The sequence below is a fragment of the Melanotaenia boesemani genome, chromosome 16 (assembly GCF_017639745.1).
Source record: "Melanotaenia boesemani isolate fMelBoe1 chromosome 16, fMelBoe1.pri, whole genome shotgun sequence".
NCBI lineage: Eukaryota > Metazoa > Chordata > Actinopteri > Atheriniformes > Melanotaeniidae > Melanotaenia > Melanotaenia boesemani.
Genome location: NC_055697.1, coordinates 15,197,947 through 15,217,155, shown reverse-complemented (window position 1 = coordinate 15,217,155; position 19,209 = coordinate 15,197,947). Strand labels below are relative to the sequence as shown.

General features: G+C 39.6%; 1 protein-coding gene across 1 annotated transcript in view; it reads right to left on the bottom strand.

The window, feature by feature from the left end:
• dst (dystonin) overlaps positions 1 to 19,209 on the bottom strand; it is a 102,078-nt gene that overhangs the window by 27,495 nt on the left and 55,374 nt on the right. The window contains exons 37-55 of the mRNA XM_042010765.1: positions 18,838 to 18,926; positions 18,648 to 18,756; positions 11,633 to 11,785; positions 11,287 to 11,520; positions 10,896 to 11,180; positions 10,087 to 10,635; positions 9,716 to 9,892; positions 8,829 to 8,952; positions 8,462 to 8,670; positions 8,050 to 8,367; positions 7,695 to 7,861; positions 7,449 to 7,605; positions 6,875 to 7,001; positions 6,642 to 6,692; positions 5,525 to 5,760; positions 5,253 to 5,382; positions 4,688 to 4,887; positions 4,109 to 4,607; positions 2,544 to 4,012 (exon numbers count right to left, since the gene is read on the bottom strand). Of these exons, the coding sequence (XP_041866699.1) occupies positions 2,544 to 4,012; positions 4,109 to 4,607; positions 4,688 to 4,887; positions 5,253 to 5,382; positions 5,525 to 5,760; positions 6,642 to 6,692; positions 6,875 to 7,001; positions 7,449 to 7,605; positions 7,695 to 7,861; positions 8,050 to 8,367; positions 8,462 to 8,670; positions 8,829 to 8,952; positions 9,716 to 9,892; positions 10,087 to 10,635; positions 10,896 to 11,180; positions 11,287 to 11,520; positions 11,633 to 11,785; positions 18,648 to 18,756; positions 18,838 to 18,926 (5,283 nt within the window). The remainder of the gene's footprint in view (positions 1 to 2,543; positions 4,013 to 4,108; positions 4,608 to 4,687; positions 4,888 to 5,252; positions 5,383 to 5,524; positions 5,761 to 6,641; positions 6,693 to 6,874; positions 7,002 to 7,448; positions 7,606 to 7,694; positions 7,862 to 8,049; positions 8,368 to 8,461; positions 8,671 to 8,828; positions 8,953 to 9,715; positions 9,893 to 10,086; positions 10,636 to 10,895; positions 11,181 to 11,286; positions 11,521 to 11,632; positions 11,786 to 18,647; positions 18,757 to 18,837; positions 18,927 to 19,209) is intronic.

Sequence of the window (19,209 nt, the reverse complement as noted above, 5' to 3'; positions counted from 1 at the left end):
CAAGTTGACTGATGGACCAAAGCTTAAAAGGCATTTTACGCTCACAAAAGTCAAATATTTAAAGCAAAATCCAACATTAGAAATTTACTTCACTTAATATGATTAGATTTAATTGTTTTCTGTTGAACCAGCCTGACACTCTTGTGTTTAGACATAAAGCTGGCCGATTTCTTAAAGCGTGTCAAAGCCACAAATTTGTTGCGTGTCCAGAGTTATTCAGCTCTGTACGGGATACAAAGACTACAATGTGGAAAACTCAACATAATTACCTCACAGCATGATGATGTATCATTACTTATAAATACTGGTCCAGAGAAGTTTTATGTTTCACTTAAAGGAGAATGTGTCACAAGGCAGCAAGTGTAACACAACGTTGTCCCGGTGACATCTAATCATCACCATCAATGAATTGGAGAGTAGAAAGTCTGCAAGAGACACTGATGTAATGTCTGAACAGTAAGAAAAAGACGCCCACGCTGATCCCCAGTAGTGTTGAGTCACTAAAACTAACCTTTATGCTACACATGAAGACCTACAAACACCAGGGCCTCTAAGCTCCTGTTAAACAAGATAAACATATGAAGTCTGTTTTAAAACTTCACCTAAAATGGTAACAGAGCACATGAAAGAGACAAATCCAAGCACCGCCTTCTGTTTATTTCTCTCTCACTGGCTGCCATTAAATTCCACTTATCTACAGTAAAGTTTTCATGCTACAGTTAAATAAAGAAACAATTTTAACTACAATGCTGACTGTTTGTTACTCAATGACATCTTTCCATAAGCAGCTGAGGTCGTATCTCTCAGCCCTGAGTGGTGAAAGGACAAAGACTGGGTCTGCACCATGACAACATTGCTGCTTAGCAACAATATGAATCAATCACTTCTTTAATAGTTACCCAATGTCCACACATCAAGCTGACAACAACACCCCCTCACCAATTCTACACCAATGATATTTTAATCCATGCATGGTCAGGAGGTCAGGATGCAGTCCCTCCTGCATGAATGCAGAACCCCCTTTGATTGAAAAAAGAAGAAGAAATCCCTTGACCTACATTTTAGGATAGTCATTTGCCTACACAGCTGTTTACATTGTTTTATTGTAATACAATCTAATGCTATAAATGAAGAAATGTTTCATAATTTCACCACCATATATAGGTTAATCCTCTTGTAGAGAACTCTGTAGGAATTTAAGAGCTTTTAAAATATTTGGCATCTGTCTGTAAATGTTGCTAATGGCAAACTGTTGTTTTATCTCTAACTGATATCAACAAAAGCACCCAAGGTTTTATAGCCAATATAGGTAGTGATATTAACTGAAAACAAACCATTAGGGCAGTTACATGCATAAACATTTCCCATCTCTCACAAGCATTCTTAATACCTAAACAGAAACGTAAAGAAATAATGTCGTGTTCTACTGCAGTGCACCCGCTAGAAAATGTCTAATAAAGTTTTATTGAACAACATCTTTGTGTCATTTTTAAAATGGGGTGAAAAAATTGAGGTGTATGTATCAAATGTAAATGTAGCTTAAACATTCTGGCCCCTTTTACACTATCTTTATTAGTCTAATACAATGAGTGCAAGCTATGCACAACAATTAACAATATATGGTTGAGGACATTAGGTGAATGTTCAGAGATCAGGATGCAGACTCAGCTCTATTAGTGAATCAAGTGACACCCTGCTGGCAACCACCTGGCTGTAACGTTCTGTCCCTCTTACCCCATCCCTCCATATGGAACCTAACTCTTTTGTTAACACCAGATGCCCTGAATGAAACCACAGTCTCCTGAGAATTTCCATGTATAAAGGAAGAGTGCTCAGCCTGATAATAACCTGCCCCTGCACAGTCTAAAATGTTAGTTGTAGCCCTGCCAATTTTTGGATAAATGTTTACAGAAGATTGATTTTAGGGTGGATGTTTTATGTGAAAATAAAAAGAGAATTTTACAATAACTGTTCACTTGAAAGGTAAACATGGCTTTTAATCAACTGGTAGTAATTTTTAATAACCGGAACATTTACTTGACATTTTATATTTGTATATTTTGTTTTTCAGCAACAAAATCACATGTATCCATCAGTCTTTTTATTATGTAATTCAATAAAAAAAGAAAGGCCTGCCTGAAATCATTTTTAGAGCTGTTATTAATCTTTAGTGAGAAGAAATATTGCCATCCTAACATATGAGACCCCAAATTATTTTATTACTGTAGGTAAAACCTAACACAGAGCCAAAACTGGTAAATACAAACAAACAGAGCAAATATTACAAAACTACTCAATACTAATAAAAATTCACCTTAATTCCCCAAATTGATATTTCATCTGTGTTAAAGTTAAAAATTATAAAATTTTAAAGGAGATGATACAGTATGCACTAAAACTGTATTGTTTGACATGAGTTCAACTGAGCTCACATATTTTCCTAGAGAGCATAAAATAGAGCCATATGTCATGTCAGCCATAAATCTATGTTCTTTTTTAAACCATAAAATTGAAATAAAAGCACGAAATTGGGGTTTGCATACCTTAAATGCCTCCAGCTGTTGGTTGATCACGTCCGTCTCCATGCCAACTGCCTCCTGAGATGCTTCCTTGTCCTCAGCTCTGCAAACTTTATCTTCCACTTGATGGAGTTTGCCATACAGCTCCTCCAGCTTGGTAAGAGTATTCTGCACCTGGACCTCTCTTCCCTTGGCTCTGTCTAAGAGTTTGCCGCACTGCTTACTCAAAGCATCCAGGTCTCGCTTCAGACCCAACAAGTCAGGTGACGATTCAGTCTCCAGCATCTTCTTACAGCTGTCACCAGCATTGGCTGTGTTAGCCATCAGCTCTCGCAGCTTAGCTACAAAACTCTGAATGCTGTCCTGCTGTTCTTTAAGGGTTGCCAAATCCAGATTGACTGGAGACATGCTGTCCAGTTCGTCATCCAGCTCTGTGAAATCAGTAAACATCTCGCGTATTTTGTTTTGGAACTGTCCGATGCCTTGCAGTTTGCTCTCTAATACTTGACATGCGTCCTCTAGTTTCTTGTTTAGGGTGTCATAGTCCTTTTCTATGCTGTCTGTCTGCAGCAAAAGGTCTGTCACTCCTTCAGCATCTGGGACATCAACAACAAGGTCCTTGGCCAAAGTCTTCATGTGATCTACTTGGTTCTGCACACCTTCTAAACTCTTATGTTGGGCTTTAATGTTGGTTAAGTTCTTGTTACTGTGTCCCTGGACTCCCAGTGATTCATATGAATCCACCTGCTTTTTAGCCCCTTCAAGCTGACTCTTTGCGTCTTTGTAGGCATCATTAAATTCTTTAATAGTGTGTGAGATCTTCTCCAGGGATTCCCTTTTGCTTTGAAGACCCTCAACTAATTTGTCCACCCTTTTACCAATGTTATCTTTCTCTTCTTTTATAGCTTCTGTGTCCATGTTGGCTACCTCGAGAAGGTTTTCTGTAGCTGTGTTAAGCTGCCCCACCAGACCTCTGTGCTTGTCGACATCCTTCTGGAGGGCTTTCACTTGAGAAATGGAGCTTTCCACGGCAACAGAATCAGTGGTGAGTTTGATTCGGCCTTCACTAGCTTCACAATCTTGAATCCAAGAGCTCAGCTTCTCTGCATGCTCCTGATACTTTTGAGATCTAAGCAGAGCAGCTTGAAGTTTGTCAGCCTGCTCTATGGAGCTTCTCTTAACTTCCTCCCAGTTAGAAGAGAGGGTAGTGAGCTGTCCCTGTAAGGCCAGCTTTTCTGCACCATCAGTGCTGTGCAGAAGCATCTCTCCTTCTCCAATGATTGTATTGTAAGCTTCCTCATGATCCTTAAGAGTCTTCTGGAGTTTACTGTGTTCCTCCAGGGATTGCTGCAGAAGGTCCACCTTGGCAGAGATGGGCAGGGGCTTAGACTGTTCCTGGAGCTTCTCGCCCAGCCATGATTGGAAGTCTTTGGAGGTCTGATGGAACTGCTGAGAGCTGGCAAAGGTTGAGTTTAACTGCTCGATACGTTTTGCTACAAAAGAGACACATTGAAATTAGCAAGAAATACATAAAATGAATCAGCACAAAGATACAGTAATTACAATATAGATTAAATTAAAAGGCCAACCTGCTTTCTCTTCCAGCTGTTTAAAAGGCTTGCTGACACTCTCCAGCTGCCTGACTAGGTCTGCTTTAAGATAGTCCTCAGTCACCATGGCTAGGAGCTCTGCGTTGATGGCCTCAGCCTCTTTCAACTTCTTCCTTTCTTCTCTAAGCTGAGCTGAGATGTTTTGGGCATTTTCCAACTGTTTTTTCACAGCATCAGGCTGTGTGCTGTTGGAGTGATGGTTGGTGAGTTGATTCTCCAGCTGAGTGGCAGTGTTACTGAGGCTCCTCAGTAACTCCTGAAACTGTGCTGTCTTCACCACCGCCTGGCCGATGAGGCTGTCTCGCTGATCCAGCTGTCCTGTGAGGCCTTGCCACTTCTGAGTGACAGCAGCAAGCTGCTCCCTCACCAACTTCCCGTTTGATGGCTCCTGGTTGGCCGATGAGCTCAGGATGGCTGAAGCTGCTTCCTGAAGTTGCTCATATTGAGGTTTGCGGCTCTTGAATTCATTCTGGAGGATCTGGAACATTGAGAAAAGCTAAATAAGTTTATATGAACATTTCTTCTAAAATTATTTCCAACTGCTTGCACCATGCTAACCTGAACTTGTTGCTTCTGCATTTTAAGCATGTTTGGGTCTATAGAGAGGGGTCCAAGGACACTCATCATCAGCTCCTTCTCTGAGAGCCACTGTCCAAGTTGCTGCTCAGTAGTTTGGAAGATGTCCAGATTCTTGTTGGACTGTTCCAGGTGCTGCTTCCTCTCTTCTACATAGCCGCTGATTTCTCCCCAAGCAGCATCTGAACAGGAAAGCAGAACAATCACACCAGTCTTCATTAGTCAGCACAAACACATCTCTCAGCCATCGGCCCCACTGTTCTCCTCCCACCGTGTGGATTATGGAATCACAAATGTGTTAATTTGTTTGATTTGTTCTAGCAGAGAGCAAGCAGCGAGACAGGCTCACATTCTGTTATTGTGTTCTTATGCTTTGAGGTTTTAGACAAGATATATAACAGGATTACAGCACATGTTATATTTCACATAAACCTTTACTCAAACATCAGTGCCATATGAGATTATAGGTGGGCTTCAACACATTTCTGACAATGTCAGTGACATAAATTATCTTGGGTTCTCTGGAGCCAACACTTTTTACACATACCTATTTCTGCCAGCATCTGCTTCCATTCCGCTGCCTCGGGGGAGTTTGGATGGGCTGTGATCAAGGCCAGAAGCTTCTCTCTGAGTTTCTGGAGTTGCTCCTGCTTCTGCTTCATCCCATCTTCAAATGCCTGACAGAACCACACAAATCATGAATGGTTTCCAATAGGGCTGTCACGTGATTATCTCATTCACAGAAAAACAAAGTCAGAAAGGACTGGGTGCATTTTTAAATTAATGCAAGAGTTTATTTTGGTAACAACATGGCCGTACCTTCTGTTGTTCAAGCTGTGATTTGACAGAATCCTTTTCAGTGGTTGCATTTTTCCAGGATGCTGCAGTCTTTTTCATGTCCCTTAGACATGACATCATGTCCTCTGTCTCCTTTCGGGCATCTTTCACCTCCTGTAGCAAACCAGTCAGCTGGTCTGATCGACTCTTCAGTGTTTCACCAAGGTTTGTGTATCCCTCACTGATGAATGACGTGTTCTGCTGAATTCCCATCAGCTCTGAGGGCATCAAAAATACATCTATTAAGTTTCCCCAACAGGAAATTGTAACCACAATATAATAATGAGATGATCATTATAGTGAGGCGCTGTTAATATGTTCTCCTTACGGCACAGTATGTTCAGAATATGAATGACCAAATGATCAGGAATGAATGCAGCTGCAAGCTTCATACTAACAATTAATAAACTAAGACACTGATACAAGCACCACTGGGTGTATGTGAGACTGTATGAGTGTTTGAAAGGAACTTGTGCATTTCTAAGAGCAAATCATGCACAATTAATTTTTGACTTAACAATTATAGGGCTTTAACTAAAGGACTGAAATTTTCCTGTGTTGAAGAAATCAAGTAGAAAGGTGTTGGAGTGCACATCTTTCTCACAAGATTAAAGAATGTGCCCTGGATCCACACCAAAATTTTATGGGTTTTTCTCTGCCTATGCTCTAGCCCTACACTATGTTTCGTGTTTTTTATTTTTTATCTGGCTTCTTGTCTAAACAGGTGTCGCATATCAAGTTGAAGTTAGTGATTAAATTATAACTTTCTAATTAAAGTGGGATTTAAGGAATCCAACTTAAAACAAGCATCAAATGAATTTATTTAAAAAGTTTAAGACAATCTTTTTTCAGGCCAAGTGAACATTCTGATCTCATCCTATTTTGGACATCGGTGTTGATGAAAATTCAAGTGCAAACTTACTTACTTGATTAAGATAAAATTGCTCATTTGTAACATTAAATACTTATAATTGTCTTTATTCAAGTAACTCTTTCAGTCATAATCTGAACATAATGTTTGAGTGATAATTCAAAAGCTGTGATGTAGAGCCATCACAGTGTTTTCACACCCCAGCATACACATCCACACTTTGGTTACCTTTATTGGTTAGGTAGGTATGGCTTGCTGGACCACCACCATTAGTAAGAGCTGATGCAAAGACATAAGACATCATGTCAGGAACAGGGATGCTGATAAGGATTTTTGGCACAAGATCTTTCCATGATCTCTAATGGTTAGTAATAACACAGCACTGCAAGTGGGCCCAAACACCATGCCTCCCATTCCCCTAAGAGATTCAATTACACCGGATTAATTATGCTGATATTTACCTGACTTGTTAGAGGTCTTAGTCTTGGCAGGGGATGTGAGGAAAGTCATCAGGCTGCACAGTGCTGATCCTTTACTGGTCAGGTCTTGGACAGCAGGGCCTTTGGCTGTCCATTCATCTAATAACCCCTGATGAAAGATTAATCAGCAACATACTTTGTAAGATAGAAGGAAAGATCTGGGAAGTAGCATTTACAGCACATGACTTCAAAGGTGATTACATGCAGTATATATGAGAAATTTGCTTTATAAAAGATTATACGACATAAAATGAAACATACTCTGAAAACATCAAATAGGTAACATAGCTTTTGACTTTTAGGTCTGTTCTGTAAACACCCAGCCATTTATCTGTCATTAGTTGGCAGAGAAAAAAAGTTTGGATAGTGGGGGGATTAGGGAGGACTGATCTATCTGTTAAAGCAGGTTACTTCTATCTATTGCAACACACACTGTTTGTGTCAAATGTAACGTATCATCTTGGACTTCTGTTCCAGCATTTTAAGTGCAGTTAGAAAAAGCACATGTAGGAATAATACTGTCTGTAATTTGCTATTTATTTATTCCATGACTCACAGTGACAATTTGCAGGTCCTTCTCCAGATTCTTCTCACAGCTGCTTGGCGGAGCTGCAGGTACTTTTGCATTGGTCTCCTCCAGCCACTTTGTAAGAGCACTGACTGCAGATCTGAACTCTCCCAGCTGGTCCTGACAGGATGATAGCTCCTCTGCCCTACAACAGACAAGAACATCAGTTACATACATATATAATACCAAAAGTGATGCTGAAAAAAATAATGCAGCTTCTTCTCCTAGACTTACTTTTCTTTGACTGTATCTTTGAATGTGTTGAAAATATTTGCGACATTGTCCATCTTGCTCTGAAGCTGGGCTTTGTTTCCATCAGGGCTTAATTCAGACAGCTCTTTGGAAAGAGCCTGCAGCTTCTCCATATCGCTGGAATATTCAGCCATCTCTTCTTTTGTGTTCTGACATTAAAAAAGAAAGAACCATCATATATATATATATATATATATATATATATATATATATATATATATATATATATATATATATATATATATATATATATATATATATATATATATATATATATATATATATATATATATATATACTGAAAGCATCACATTATTGATGGTGTTATTATACTTGCCTGCATTAGCTGAGAAAGTTCATTAAAGGTTTTCCCAGGTCCATCTGTTTCATGCAGATCTTGTGAACGTTTCACAGCAAACTGCTGGACTTTATCTACCAAATTCTCAAACTGTTCAACTTTTTCTTTCAGTTGCTCTAGCTGGGATACTTTTTGCTTATGCTTATCACAGGCGTCAGAGAAGCGCTGCGAGAGAGCATCCATCTTATTCTGCAGAAGCACGGCTGTGGAGGGATCTGCTGTCTCCACAAACTTCATCACCTTGGCTTTCATGGCTAAGATGCTGCTCTGGCGACTTGCTATGTCCTGCTCTAATGCCTAAAAAAAAGAAAGACCAAAAAAAGAAAAAAAAATTAGCAAGAGGCCTGTATGAAGGATATTAAACTGCTGAGATGATGATAAAGGATCATACTGCTTCTTTGCTGAGGATATCTCCAACAGAAGCAGAGTCCAGGGGGATTTGCTCTTTCTTTTTCACACTGGTTTCCACTCCCTCCATCCATCCCATCATCTCATCCAAACCATCCTGGACACTCATAGAGCGAGTCAGGGTGATCTGCAGCTTCTCATTTCGATCACTCACAGACTTGGACAGGTTGTCATATCGCTCCACAATGTCATCTGCAACACACACAAAGCAGGTTCTGCTGAAAAGAAAAATAATTTCTTGCAGTTTGGTAAGTAAAGACTTCAAACTACAGCATAAACTCAACCGGCATTTATAAGTTTTGAAATGATAATGTTGGTAAATAAAACTTTTGGTTGGGATATTTTCTCACCTACTGTCTCCTGGATCTCATCAGGGTTGCTCAGCAGGTTTCCTTCAGATGTTACTAGCGACTCAGCTGTTTTACGTAACATGTCAACTGCCACCTGATGTCCCATCATCTGACCTTGTAAAGTCTGCAAATTAGTACATAAAGACTCAGAAAACCTTAGCCTCACTTATGCATACCATTTTTCTACACATCCCTTTGTTGTGCAACAGAAAGATTGAATGACTGCCTCATCTACAGAAAGGCTTTGAATTTTCTGCACTGTATTTTTTATTCAAGTCCCACGTACTGTGCTCCCTGGTAGGCCCAGAGGCGCCTCTTATCTGGACCTATCTATGTTTTAAGTCACTACCTCCTTACAGAGAAATGTTTAAACTAAGTGCAGCCAAAAACTTTGACAGAGACAACTCTGTCAACCTGCTCTTGTGTCCTTTTGGAAGAGTATGTAAGCTACAAATAACCAGAGTCAAACTATTCACATGTGGGTTTGAATTTGTATGCAGAGCCAGAAATAGCCTTGCTGTGTTTTAGTCAGTGGAAACACTGTATATGGTAAGATAGGTCTATTGTGCCATGACCTTACAACCCAGTGATTGCTCCATGTTTTACATGTGTCACCTCTAAATAAAGCTGATTTTGATGTATTTATTTTAAGAATTCATAGTTTGACATCCACTTAAGTTTACACTGAGTTGATTGAAATCACACTCAGGATAACATCAGGCTCAGGACAGAATAAAGAAATAACACTTGGCTGATCAAAAACACTGAAAACATGATTACCTGTAAATTAAAATTAGCCCCAAAGACTATGAATAATGCTCAACATGACGTTTTTCAACATAATGTTCAGTTTGGCTTTAGAGGTTGTGTTTAATCATGTTTCTTGCCTTGGTCTCCTCCAGCTGTTTCTGTAGTGTTTGCGGGTCAGCTGCAATGGCTTCTGCCTGCTGCTTTCTCGCCTCCTCCTCAGAGCTGTTGAGCCACTTCAAAAGACCACAGCTTGAGTCATCATACTTTTTGTATTTGTCAACCACTTCTCTGAGGTTGTTGCCAAGCAGGTTGCACTAAAACAAAACAAATGAAAATTATTTGGAGATTCAGAATTCTTAGAATTAAATACACAGGCACAAAACATGAAGATAAAAGAAGTTGTTAAAATGTCACTTTCACTAAGCTTGTCTTTACACAGACAAATGCTACCACCTAGTGGTGACACCAAGCAACTGCAACCAGTTTCCATCTGATTTACATTAAATACCTGTGAATGTAGTGTTTTGTAGCGGCTGGCTGCTGAATCCAGTTTTCCTTTGACAGCAGAACATGTCCCTGAAGTATCAACCTCTAGAAGGGCATTCTTTGCTGCAGGGTCAGCCATCCCACAGGCCTTAGCCACATCCAGCACTTTCTGTCCTGATATAGTGATAAAGCGAAGGTCCCCTTTGTGAGAAATCACATCCTCTGAGAAGCTTTTCTGGTGCTGAAGTTTGTCACTCAAAATATTGAGGGAGCCCTCAGGAGAACCCAGCTTCTCCATCTCTCCTTCGGCCTGCTTTAACCAGCCTTCAAACTCCTCACAGTCGTCCTGAAATTTCTTCAGCTCCTCCTGAACACATTGCAGGTGCTTCATCTGCTGTTCAGCCTGAGTCAGTGAGGTCTCGTAGCGCTCCTTCAGATCTTGGATGTTCTTCTGAAGGTTCTCCTGCTCATCTGGAGACAAGACATTAGCTTGTTTGTGAAGCAGGGCCTGAGCTGACTGGGTGGCCATGATCAGATCCTGCTGCTGGGACAGAATCTCCTGATGGTGAGCCTGAGGAAAAATAAATGCTTCAATTAGTAATTTTACTCCTACAATTAAAACTCTAAAAATTCCATTTATTTTTACCAATGTTGAGCTAATTCTGTCTGCTTGATATTAATAAGCTACTGTAAAATATCTATTGCTGATAGACAAATTCATTGGATTAAATGATTGATTATTAACATGCAATCTGTTCATTAGTATGTGAAGCATGAACCAGAAAGAACAAGTATGACAAATTGACATTTTGAGTGATAAATCAATTTTACCTTGATCTTGTCATACTGCTTATCAAGGCCCAGAGAAACGTCATTCTTGCCTCTGGTCTCCATGCTAACATCATTTTCGGAGATCTGCAAAGCATTTCCATTGGCATCATCATCCTCTCCTGTCAGTCCCTTGGCAGAGGTTTCCTCTGGCAGGTTTCCATTCGCTTTACTTATATGGTCAGTTTGATCCAGACAGCTGTTGTTTTCATTCCCTATGTTGGAAATCCAGTCCAAAAGACCTTCGATTTTGTTCTTACTTTCTTCAAGTCGTTCAACAGCTGCTGCCTGCACATACAGACCACACATGAGCGACGCTGATTCACTGTCGAATATTTAAAATGATCATGCAATACACATTTTCATAGACAGCACACATGGAAGTAATATGAACCTTTTCGCTCTCCTGTTTTATGGCTGTTGTAACAACCTTCTCCAAATCTTTCCTGGACTCCTCTGCCCGTTGGTTGATGAGCTTGGCTTTGCTTTTAGCTTCTTCTAACTTGCTCTCGATCATGGCAATCTGATCTGGTGACAGCTTGCTGCGGTTCTCCTCCAGAAACTTTTTAGTATTGGTGATCACCTCATTTAAGGCACTGGCATTTGTCTGTACATCTTTTTGCAAAGCCTTGAGATAATGCAGGGATCAAATAAACAGTTGATAGATACATATTTTAAACACTTAGGCAGGTTTTTGATTTTATTTCTTTGTAGCAAAGCAAAAGAAAAAAATATCAAACCTGATGTTCCTGCTGAAACTGCTGCAGGTCTGTGACACTGTCAGAGTTTCCTACTTGCTGCTGATGACCAATCAGTCGGTTCTCTGTCAGGGTGAGATTGTCACACACTTCCTCCAGCTTCTCGGAAAACTCTTTGTGTCTCTCCAATAAAGACTGGCCAAAAAACAAAGAAATGTGCACGTTTATTTCACCACTGATAACAAGGGAACATTTACATCCACATTCAGCAAAACAAAAACAATAAGAAAACATTAAAACCTTACAACAGTGTTCATACAAATGTTAATCAATACTTGGAAATAATAATATCAAAACAATAACAAAGTCTTGTTAAAATCCAGTATGCCATAAACATGCTGATTTGCCCCTTTGTTCTCATGATGGTAATAAAACTCAAGATCACAATTTATTGACTGTGTTAGTGGGTTTCTTGTGTGTGAAAATGTTCCAACAAAGGAGATGCATTTTGTTCACTGTAGTCTTGAGGCCTGTAGAATAAAACCAGCATAAAGGTTAGTCTGCAGCATTGGTCAAAGAGTCAAGCATGCAGTGCTGTTATTTCTCAAAACATTTTGACTTCTTCAGAGAGATTAGTTCACATCACCTTCATGAGAAGGAAACACTATATCTGTACCGAATCCAATTAATCATTTAAAAAAACTAAAAAAAAGTATACATACTAGATAAACTGGTTGTAGTGGGAAAAAAAAAGAAACACAATACACAATTTTCAAGCCAACGTCAGAAATTTACAAACTAATTTTTAAAGTACAAATCCCATTCAAAAGAAAAGTAAAAAGGAATCAAATAGTTCATACCTCATTTGAATAATTGATTTGACTGAAAATAGTGCAAAGACTTAATATTATATGTTTAGGTCATTTAACACTGATTGTTTCCTGTGCACAAAGATTTTTCTAGATTTTCTGAACCCTTTCAATTAAACATTAACTTGCCCAATTTTGTGTTAATAAATTGTATTTTTGAAATAGCTAAACTATTTGCCTATTCAGTCTTGTGATGCACCACGAGCTTATTACTTCTTGTGCTGTCTCAGTATTATTGTCTGTTAAATGATTCATTTAAATGATTTACAAATCACTGATTTCTGTTTATATTCACATTTTGCTCCACTCTGTAAAAACAGGATCATAATTGTAGCACATCCGCAATCAAACCTTCTCCAGGGTTTCTCTCTCTCCGGTGTCCAGCAGGACATCTAAGGCACTCCTTTGTGTATTGAGCCTTTCTGTGTGGTCCCTGAATGCTCGCTGTGTGGTGGTGAGGAACTTGAGGAGGTAGCTACTCTGAGCTGGACTCAAAAACTGAGCATGCTCAGAAATGAAACACTGGATATCAAATGTGACATCCTCTAACTTGAGCCTGGCTTCTTTCAGCTGACTGTTCTCAGTTTCCTGGAATAAGAAAAGATAGAAACATAATGAGTATGTTTCTCTACTTAGTCACTTTATCTGCACAATTTAATTTCAGTTTTAGAATACCTCATTCAGCTGACTTAAATGTTTTAGTGTGTCCACATCACATGTCTTCAAATCCGCATCCCACAACTCAGACTTAATTTGAATGAGGCCCGCTAGTTCGTTAAGATCCCTGAGATGTTTTTGATATGCTGACTCCAAGTGTGCCTGAAATGATAGTTAGACAGGTTAGGGATTTATGCAATTGTTAAATCACTGTATTTTATTAACTCATCAACTATCTTAATACAGACTTTTTCCACTTCCATTGCTTGACTCAGGGAGTTCTTCCTTTCCGTGCACATCTGGGAGACAGCAGTAAAATTTGGCTCTAACTGAAGATATGTTGAGGCCAAATCTTGTTGGATTTGTGTGGGAATGTGCTCATCAGTAGCGTTTAGGAGCTGTTTGGCTTTCTCCATATCAGCTGTCAGAACACCATTCAGTCTGGAAAGTTCAGTCTCCAAAGACTGCATAAAAGATACATTTGATCAGTAATAACAGCACATCAATAAATTATTTTATTAAACATTAAATACAATAAAAGTTGAGAATATGACCTGTAATTTGGCTCCACCACAAATGGTATAAATGGTTTTAAATGATCAATGTCTAACCTGGCATTCCTCAGCCTGCATCTGCAGTTCTTCCATGTTGCTGCCAACAGGTGCCTGCATCAAAAGGTCTTTTCTGACATCTTCCAAAGCATCAGCATGATCTTGAAGTCTTCCAACACACTCCAAGTAATCTTGTATTGAGAACAGCTGTGGAAAAAGAGAAAACATAATCCAAATGCAGAACAGATGTTAAACACAAATTAGGGAACGAGGATCTCTTAACACTGCTGCAAAACAATCTGTACCTTATTTTTATCTTTTTCAGCTTTGCAGATGTCTGAGTTGTCAGAAACCTGAGCAAATGGTTGGCGAGTTGTTGCAGGATCATAACCCAACTCATCTTCTCCTTCTGAGCTCTCTTCCTTGATGCTCTCCAGTATGTGCCACCGGTCCTCTTGGGATTCGCCACCCAGAACACCGCTCAGAGTGTCCATCATTTCCTGAAGCACTGAAAAGTCTTGGCTTGCAGAAACAGACTTAAAAATCTGCAGAAGCCGCAGCTGGATATTTGGAGGATCAAACTCTTCTGTGTTGTCACTGATTTTTTCCTCCTGATACGTCAGTTCTGAGTTTCTTGTGTCTTTGTCATTTGAAGCGAAGGTGTTTTGCATCTTTTCGATAGGTAGTGGGGAGCTTCTTTCCACAAGTCCCTGAGGCATGTTAATCTCATAAAAATGTCTTTTATCCAAATGTTGATTAAAACTTTCAGCATCTTGGCCGTCTGCCTTTTGCAAATCAATATTAGTATTCACTGTGATTGATTCCTTCTTGTCATCTACAGCATTAGCAAACATGGGTGGAGCTGGAGAGGATACAGATGTAATGTAGCTGTCTGACGAGAAATCTGTACCTACACAGGGATGCTCATCTAATCTTTTGTCCTCTAGTTGACTCTCAGATCTACTCTCTTCTCCTATTCTACTACCAGATTGTCCACAGTTGATGTCTGAGGGTTGCTTTAAAGAAGATGAATCTTCTTTATTATTGTCTTTCTCTTGTCTTGATACAGAGATCTGCTCAGTATCGTTGATTACTTTTAAAGTGTTATCATATTGCCTCTCTTGGGAAAGCCTCTGTGTATATAAGGCAACTTCATTTACACCTTTGCTGTTTAAGTCAACCAAATCTTTATCAGTTTGGGGTGAATCTCTATCACAGCTCCTATGACTGACAGTGTATGTAGTATTGTCATTGGGAATAGCAGGTAAGTGAGCGGAGAAGTCCAGTTGTTGTGGAGGTTTTTCACAAACAGGCACAATTTGGTCCTGAACATTTTGACAGCGACTGGGCTCAGATTCAACTCTGAAGTCATCTTCTGAATGAGGTAAGGCTTGCTGAGATGCACCTCTGCTGCCCTCTTCTGCATGGTTTGTGTCATAGTTACTATTACCCTGAGAAACTGAGATGACTGAACTTTCAACTCCAGGTGATAAGTAATCTTCACTCTGAGCTGGATTACTGCCCAAAGGTGAGTCATCGCCAGTTGTGTCATTCTTTACTCTAGTTTCCCAACATAAACCATAGTGTAATGGTATGGATGCACCTAATTCACCCTCTTTTACTGTGTGATTTTCCTCTTGGGGATCACATTTAGCACTGAAAACATCAGTGCATTGGCTGTTAGATTTAACAGGGTGAAAAGCAAAAGCTGCATTCTGACTGTGGCTTTCTGTGTCAGCATTGACGTTTGAGGCTCTGTCACTTGAACTATCTGAACCTAACTGCATTGCTGGAGCAGTGTTTTCTTCAACAACACTGCATACATCAGCTCCAGATGTAAGCTGCTTATTATTGAGGACCTGTGAGTCACAGCCTTTGTCTGATCGAATAGCATGTTCTGGACTCCAGGAAGAGGATGAGATCACAAGCTCTTGACCACTATCAGAAGGAAGTGAATAATGCACATAACTACTCATTACTTGTGCGTTTCCTTCTTTATCTTCACTGTCTATCTTTTTGCCATAAGCATCCTCACTGACTACATCAAGCACCAAGACAGCAACCTTCCTCTCAGTCAGCTGCTGTATGTTTTCAGCTCCATACACATTAGTGAAACCCACATTATGATCTTCAACAGTGTAGTTAATAAAGTTTTCTTCTGGATAAATGCTAGTTTTGTGATCTAACTGAACATGTTGGTGTTCATTTAATCCAAACTGCAACGACTCTCTAAAACTAACATCGCAATCGGACCTAAAAAAGTTCTGTTGTTCTGTTTGACATTTGTTTGCCAGACTTAGACCTGACATTGACCCTTCCTCGTCTCCTAAGACAATGAATTTACCATCTGTCTGCAAGTCATGCAACTCCAGTACAGTCTGCTCATCTACAAGTCCCTTATTAAAAGCTTCCTCCAGGTCATAATGCCTCCCAGAGGTAACATCTAAAATGCCCCCTTCCTCCATTTGGGCTTTTAAATGTTGAAGAGCATGTTTGTGTTCAGTTTCATCCTCCATCACATTAACAGGGTCTGAAAACTCTGCTTCAATATCTGCAAGTTCTGATTCTCTGGGCAGTGGCTCAGAATTGTAGTGTGGCAGTTTCTGATGGCATGAATTCACCGTGGACTCAATTATCTGGGATGGAGAGTCATTGCTTCTGCCTCTAACAGAGTGTAACATTTCTGGAGAAGCTGGAATATCAAGCCTTTCACTGACAGCCTCTCTAGTCTCAAACTGAAAACTATTTCCATGAATTCTTTCTTCAGATTCATCTGATTTTGTCCAGTCTGTGTTGTTTTGAAAGATGACTTCCTCCACTACAACAGGCTTTGTGGAGTCCAAATCAAAGTCATTACCCACTAAATATTTATTAATAGGATCTAGTTTTTGAGCCTGGCCATTTATGGGGGATTTTTTGTCATGGGTCACACTTATATCACCAGAGGAAGTCCAATTATCAGGTTTAAATGCATATTTTGTGTTTTTATCAAAGGTAACTCTACCATTGATCTCTGAAACATAATCATGGGGATCAGAAGTGTGGTGTGTGCTTTTTACAAACTCTGTTTCCTCGTTTATGTGCAGTGATATCTCTTGAACATCTGCTTGTTCTGAATGGTTACTGTCACTGAAAGTGATATGAGTGGAAGTTTGAGGAAGTATCAGGTCTTCAAGAAAAGCTTGAGTCATTTCAGTTAACTGTCTGTCAAGGATCAAAATCCTCTGACCTGAATTTGGATCAATGTAACTATTAACCATCAGGTATGAGATGAATAACTGCTCTGCCTCAGCAGGAGTGGGGAGTTTCACTTCTGAACTACCTGCAGCATGATGCCATCCACCAACTGCTGCTTTTTTATACATAAGCCAAGATGAAAAAGTTCCATCCAGATGATCAACATCAGGAAAGACGTCAGGAATCTGGACAGATTTTAGAACCTCAGCTGTGTAAGTGTCAATCAAACCAGTTTCAACAGCAGATGTGATGTCTTTCACTTCAGAACTTTCTGGAATGTAAATAGCTGCTATTCTTCCTTGATTATTCAACAGTTTGCTGGTAAACTCAGTGGTGGTGATTTGTTGTTCATATTGGAATGAAGTGGACACAGTGTCCCCAGAGCGAGGCAATACAATTCCCATAAACTGCTGCTGATGCCCCAAAATAATAAGATTGCTGCTGGAGCTCATGAGGTCACATTGAACTGCAGCATCTACCCTCAGCCAATCATCTGCAACATTTTTATCTGCTTGTGTGTCACCTAAACCGTCTTGGCAACCTAGAGACCTGAATGTGATCTCCTGATCAGCTAAACCTTCACATGCAAAGCTTAGAGTGTTAACATTTCTCTCTGATGTAAGTGATTTATTTCTGCTGAGGCAATTTAATATCAGGTTATTAACCTCACTAGGTTCATCCTCTTCTTTAGGCTCTAAGAGGAACGATCTTTTCACAGTGCTTTGGTTCATCATATCCTCACAGCACTTTCGCCTCTGAAGAATCTCTACATATACAGAAGCAGGAATTAAACCACACTGAAATGCCTTTTCCAGGGTCAGCTCATCCCCTGTGTAACACACATTCACTCCATCACTAACTTGACTGGCCTCTATTACTTTGATGACCAAATCCTCACAGGTGGATCCTTCCCTAGCTGCTGCTACATCTGACAGGGACACAGAGGAGACATGTGAACTTTGTATACACTTGCTTGCTTCATACTCTGGGAAGTGGTTCAGAGTGGATGTGTGCATAAGATTTTGTTTGGCAGCATCATCCCAGTCTGAATGGACATGGAGTTCAGATTGAGAGAGGGCCTCTGGGAGATTAACCCAAATGGTTCCAATCCCATCTGTGGTTTTAAAATCCTGCAGAAAAATTAAAGCAAGTTACTTGACTGGCTTTGACCTCAAAATATGTATAATTCATGTTCAATTTGCAATTAAATTATTCCAAAGCAAGGCAAAAATCTATACTCACCACCACACAAACATGGGCATGTTAAAAATTGTGTGCAGGAGAGCAGGACTGCAACAGGGTTGCAACAAGAGAGTGACACACAACACATTTAAAGCTTTCATGCATCTGTGAATGCAATGTCCAGCATCTTGCAAAAAGAGTGTAGTTAGTCACTGTAAGGTTAAAATTCACATTTGTTGTCACAATGAACTTAAAAAAGAGATCAGCCACATTGATAAAAGTGGACTTTCAGACCAAAGCTGGCAAAGTTAAGCATGTTTACAGCATACTCAATTTTTTTTTCAGGGCTTTAACTGCACATATCTTGTTTTCTGTTACTAATGATCCAGTTTAAGAAAGTCAAACGAGGGATGCAAGAGAAAACCACTCAAACTGTACTCAGGGAAGAGGGTGATGGTTAGTCATGCACTTGAACATCAGGGGCATTGTTCTTTGACACATTTTGAGACTAACATGTAATGCACTCTGTAAAAACAGAACAAAAAGCGCCTGGAGTCCAACCTCATCTGCAGAGGTTGTCTGATCTGAACACTGATGGGTGAGTTCACTGTAAGCCTGACTGAGAGCTTTCAGCTGCTCGTGGATTTTCTCTCTTTCCTCTTCTGTTATCCTATGAGACACAAAAGATGCAGCTTTGAGTTTTGACAGTAGATAAGAAATTTTGAATGAAAACCAGAGGGGTGGCACTCACTTGTCACCATGTTTGTTGAGCATTGCTTGTGTGGACCTGAGAGCTTCTGCAATTTGCTCCTTTTTAGTGACCATTTCCTCAATTGACACCTACAACATAAAAACGGACATTGTAACGGTTAAAAGATAAAAAATAAAAAAAATAATCACTCTGCTTTTGTATGACCACTTTGTGTAAGTCTGGTTAAAGTAGACAGAGAAAAAGCTCCATAATACACACACACACACACAAATGATTTTTTAAATGAATTAAATATTTTATCAGACGTAATTAAATTAATGTTTTACAAAAAAAAAAAAGAACAAAGATATATTATTATCATTCACTGGATAAAACATAAACCCTACACAAAATCATATTATTGTTAAAATT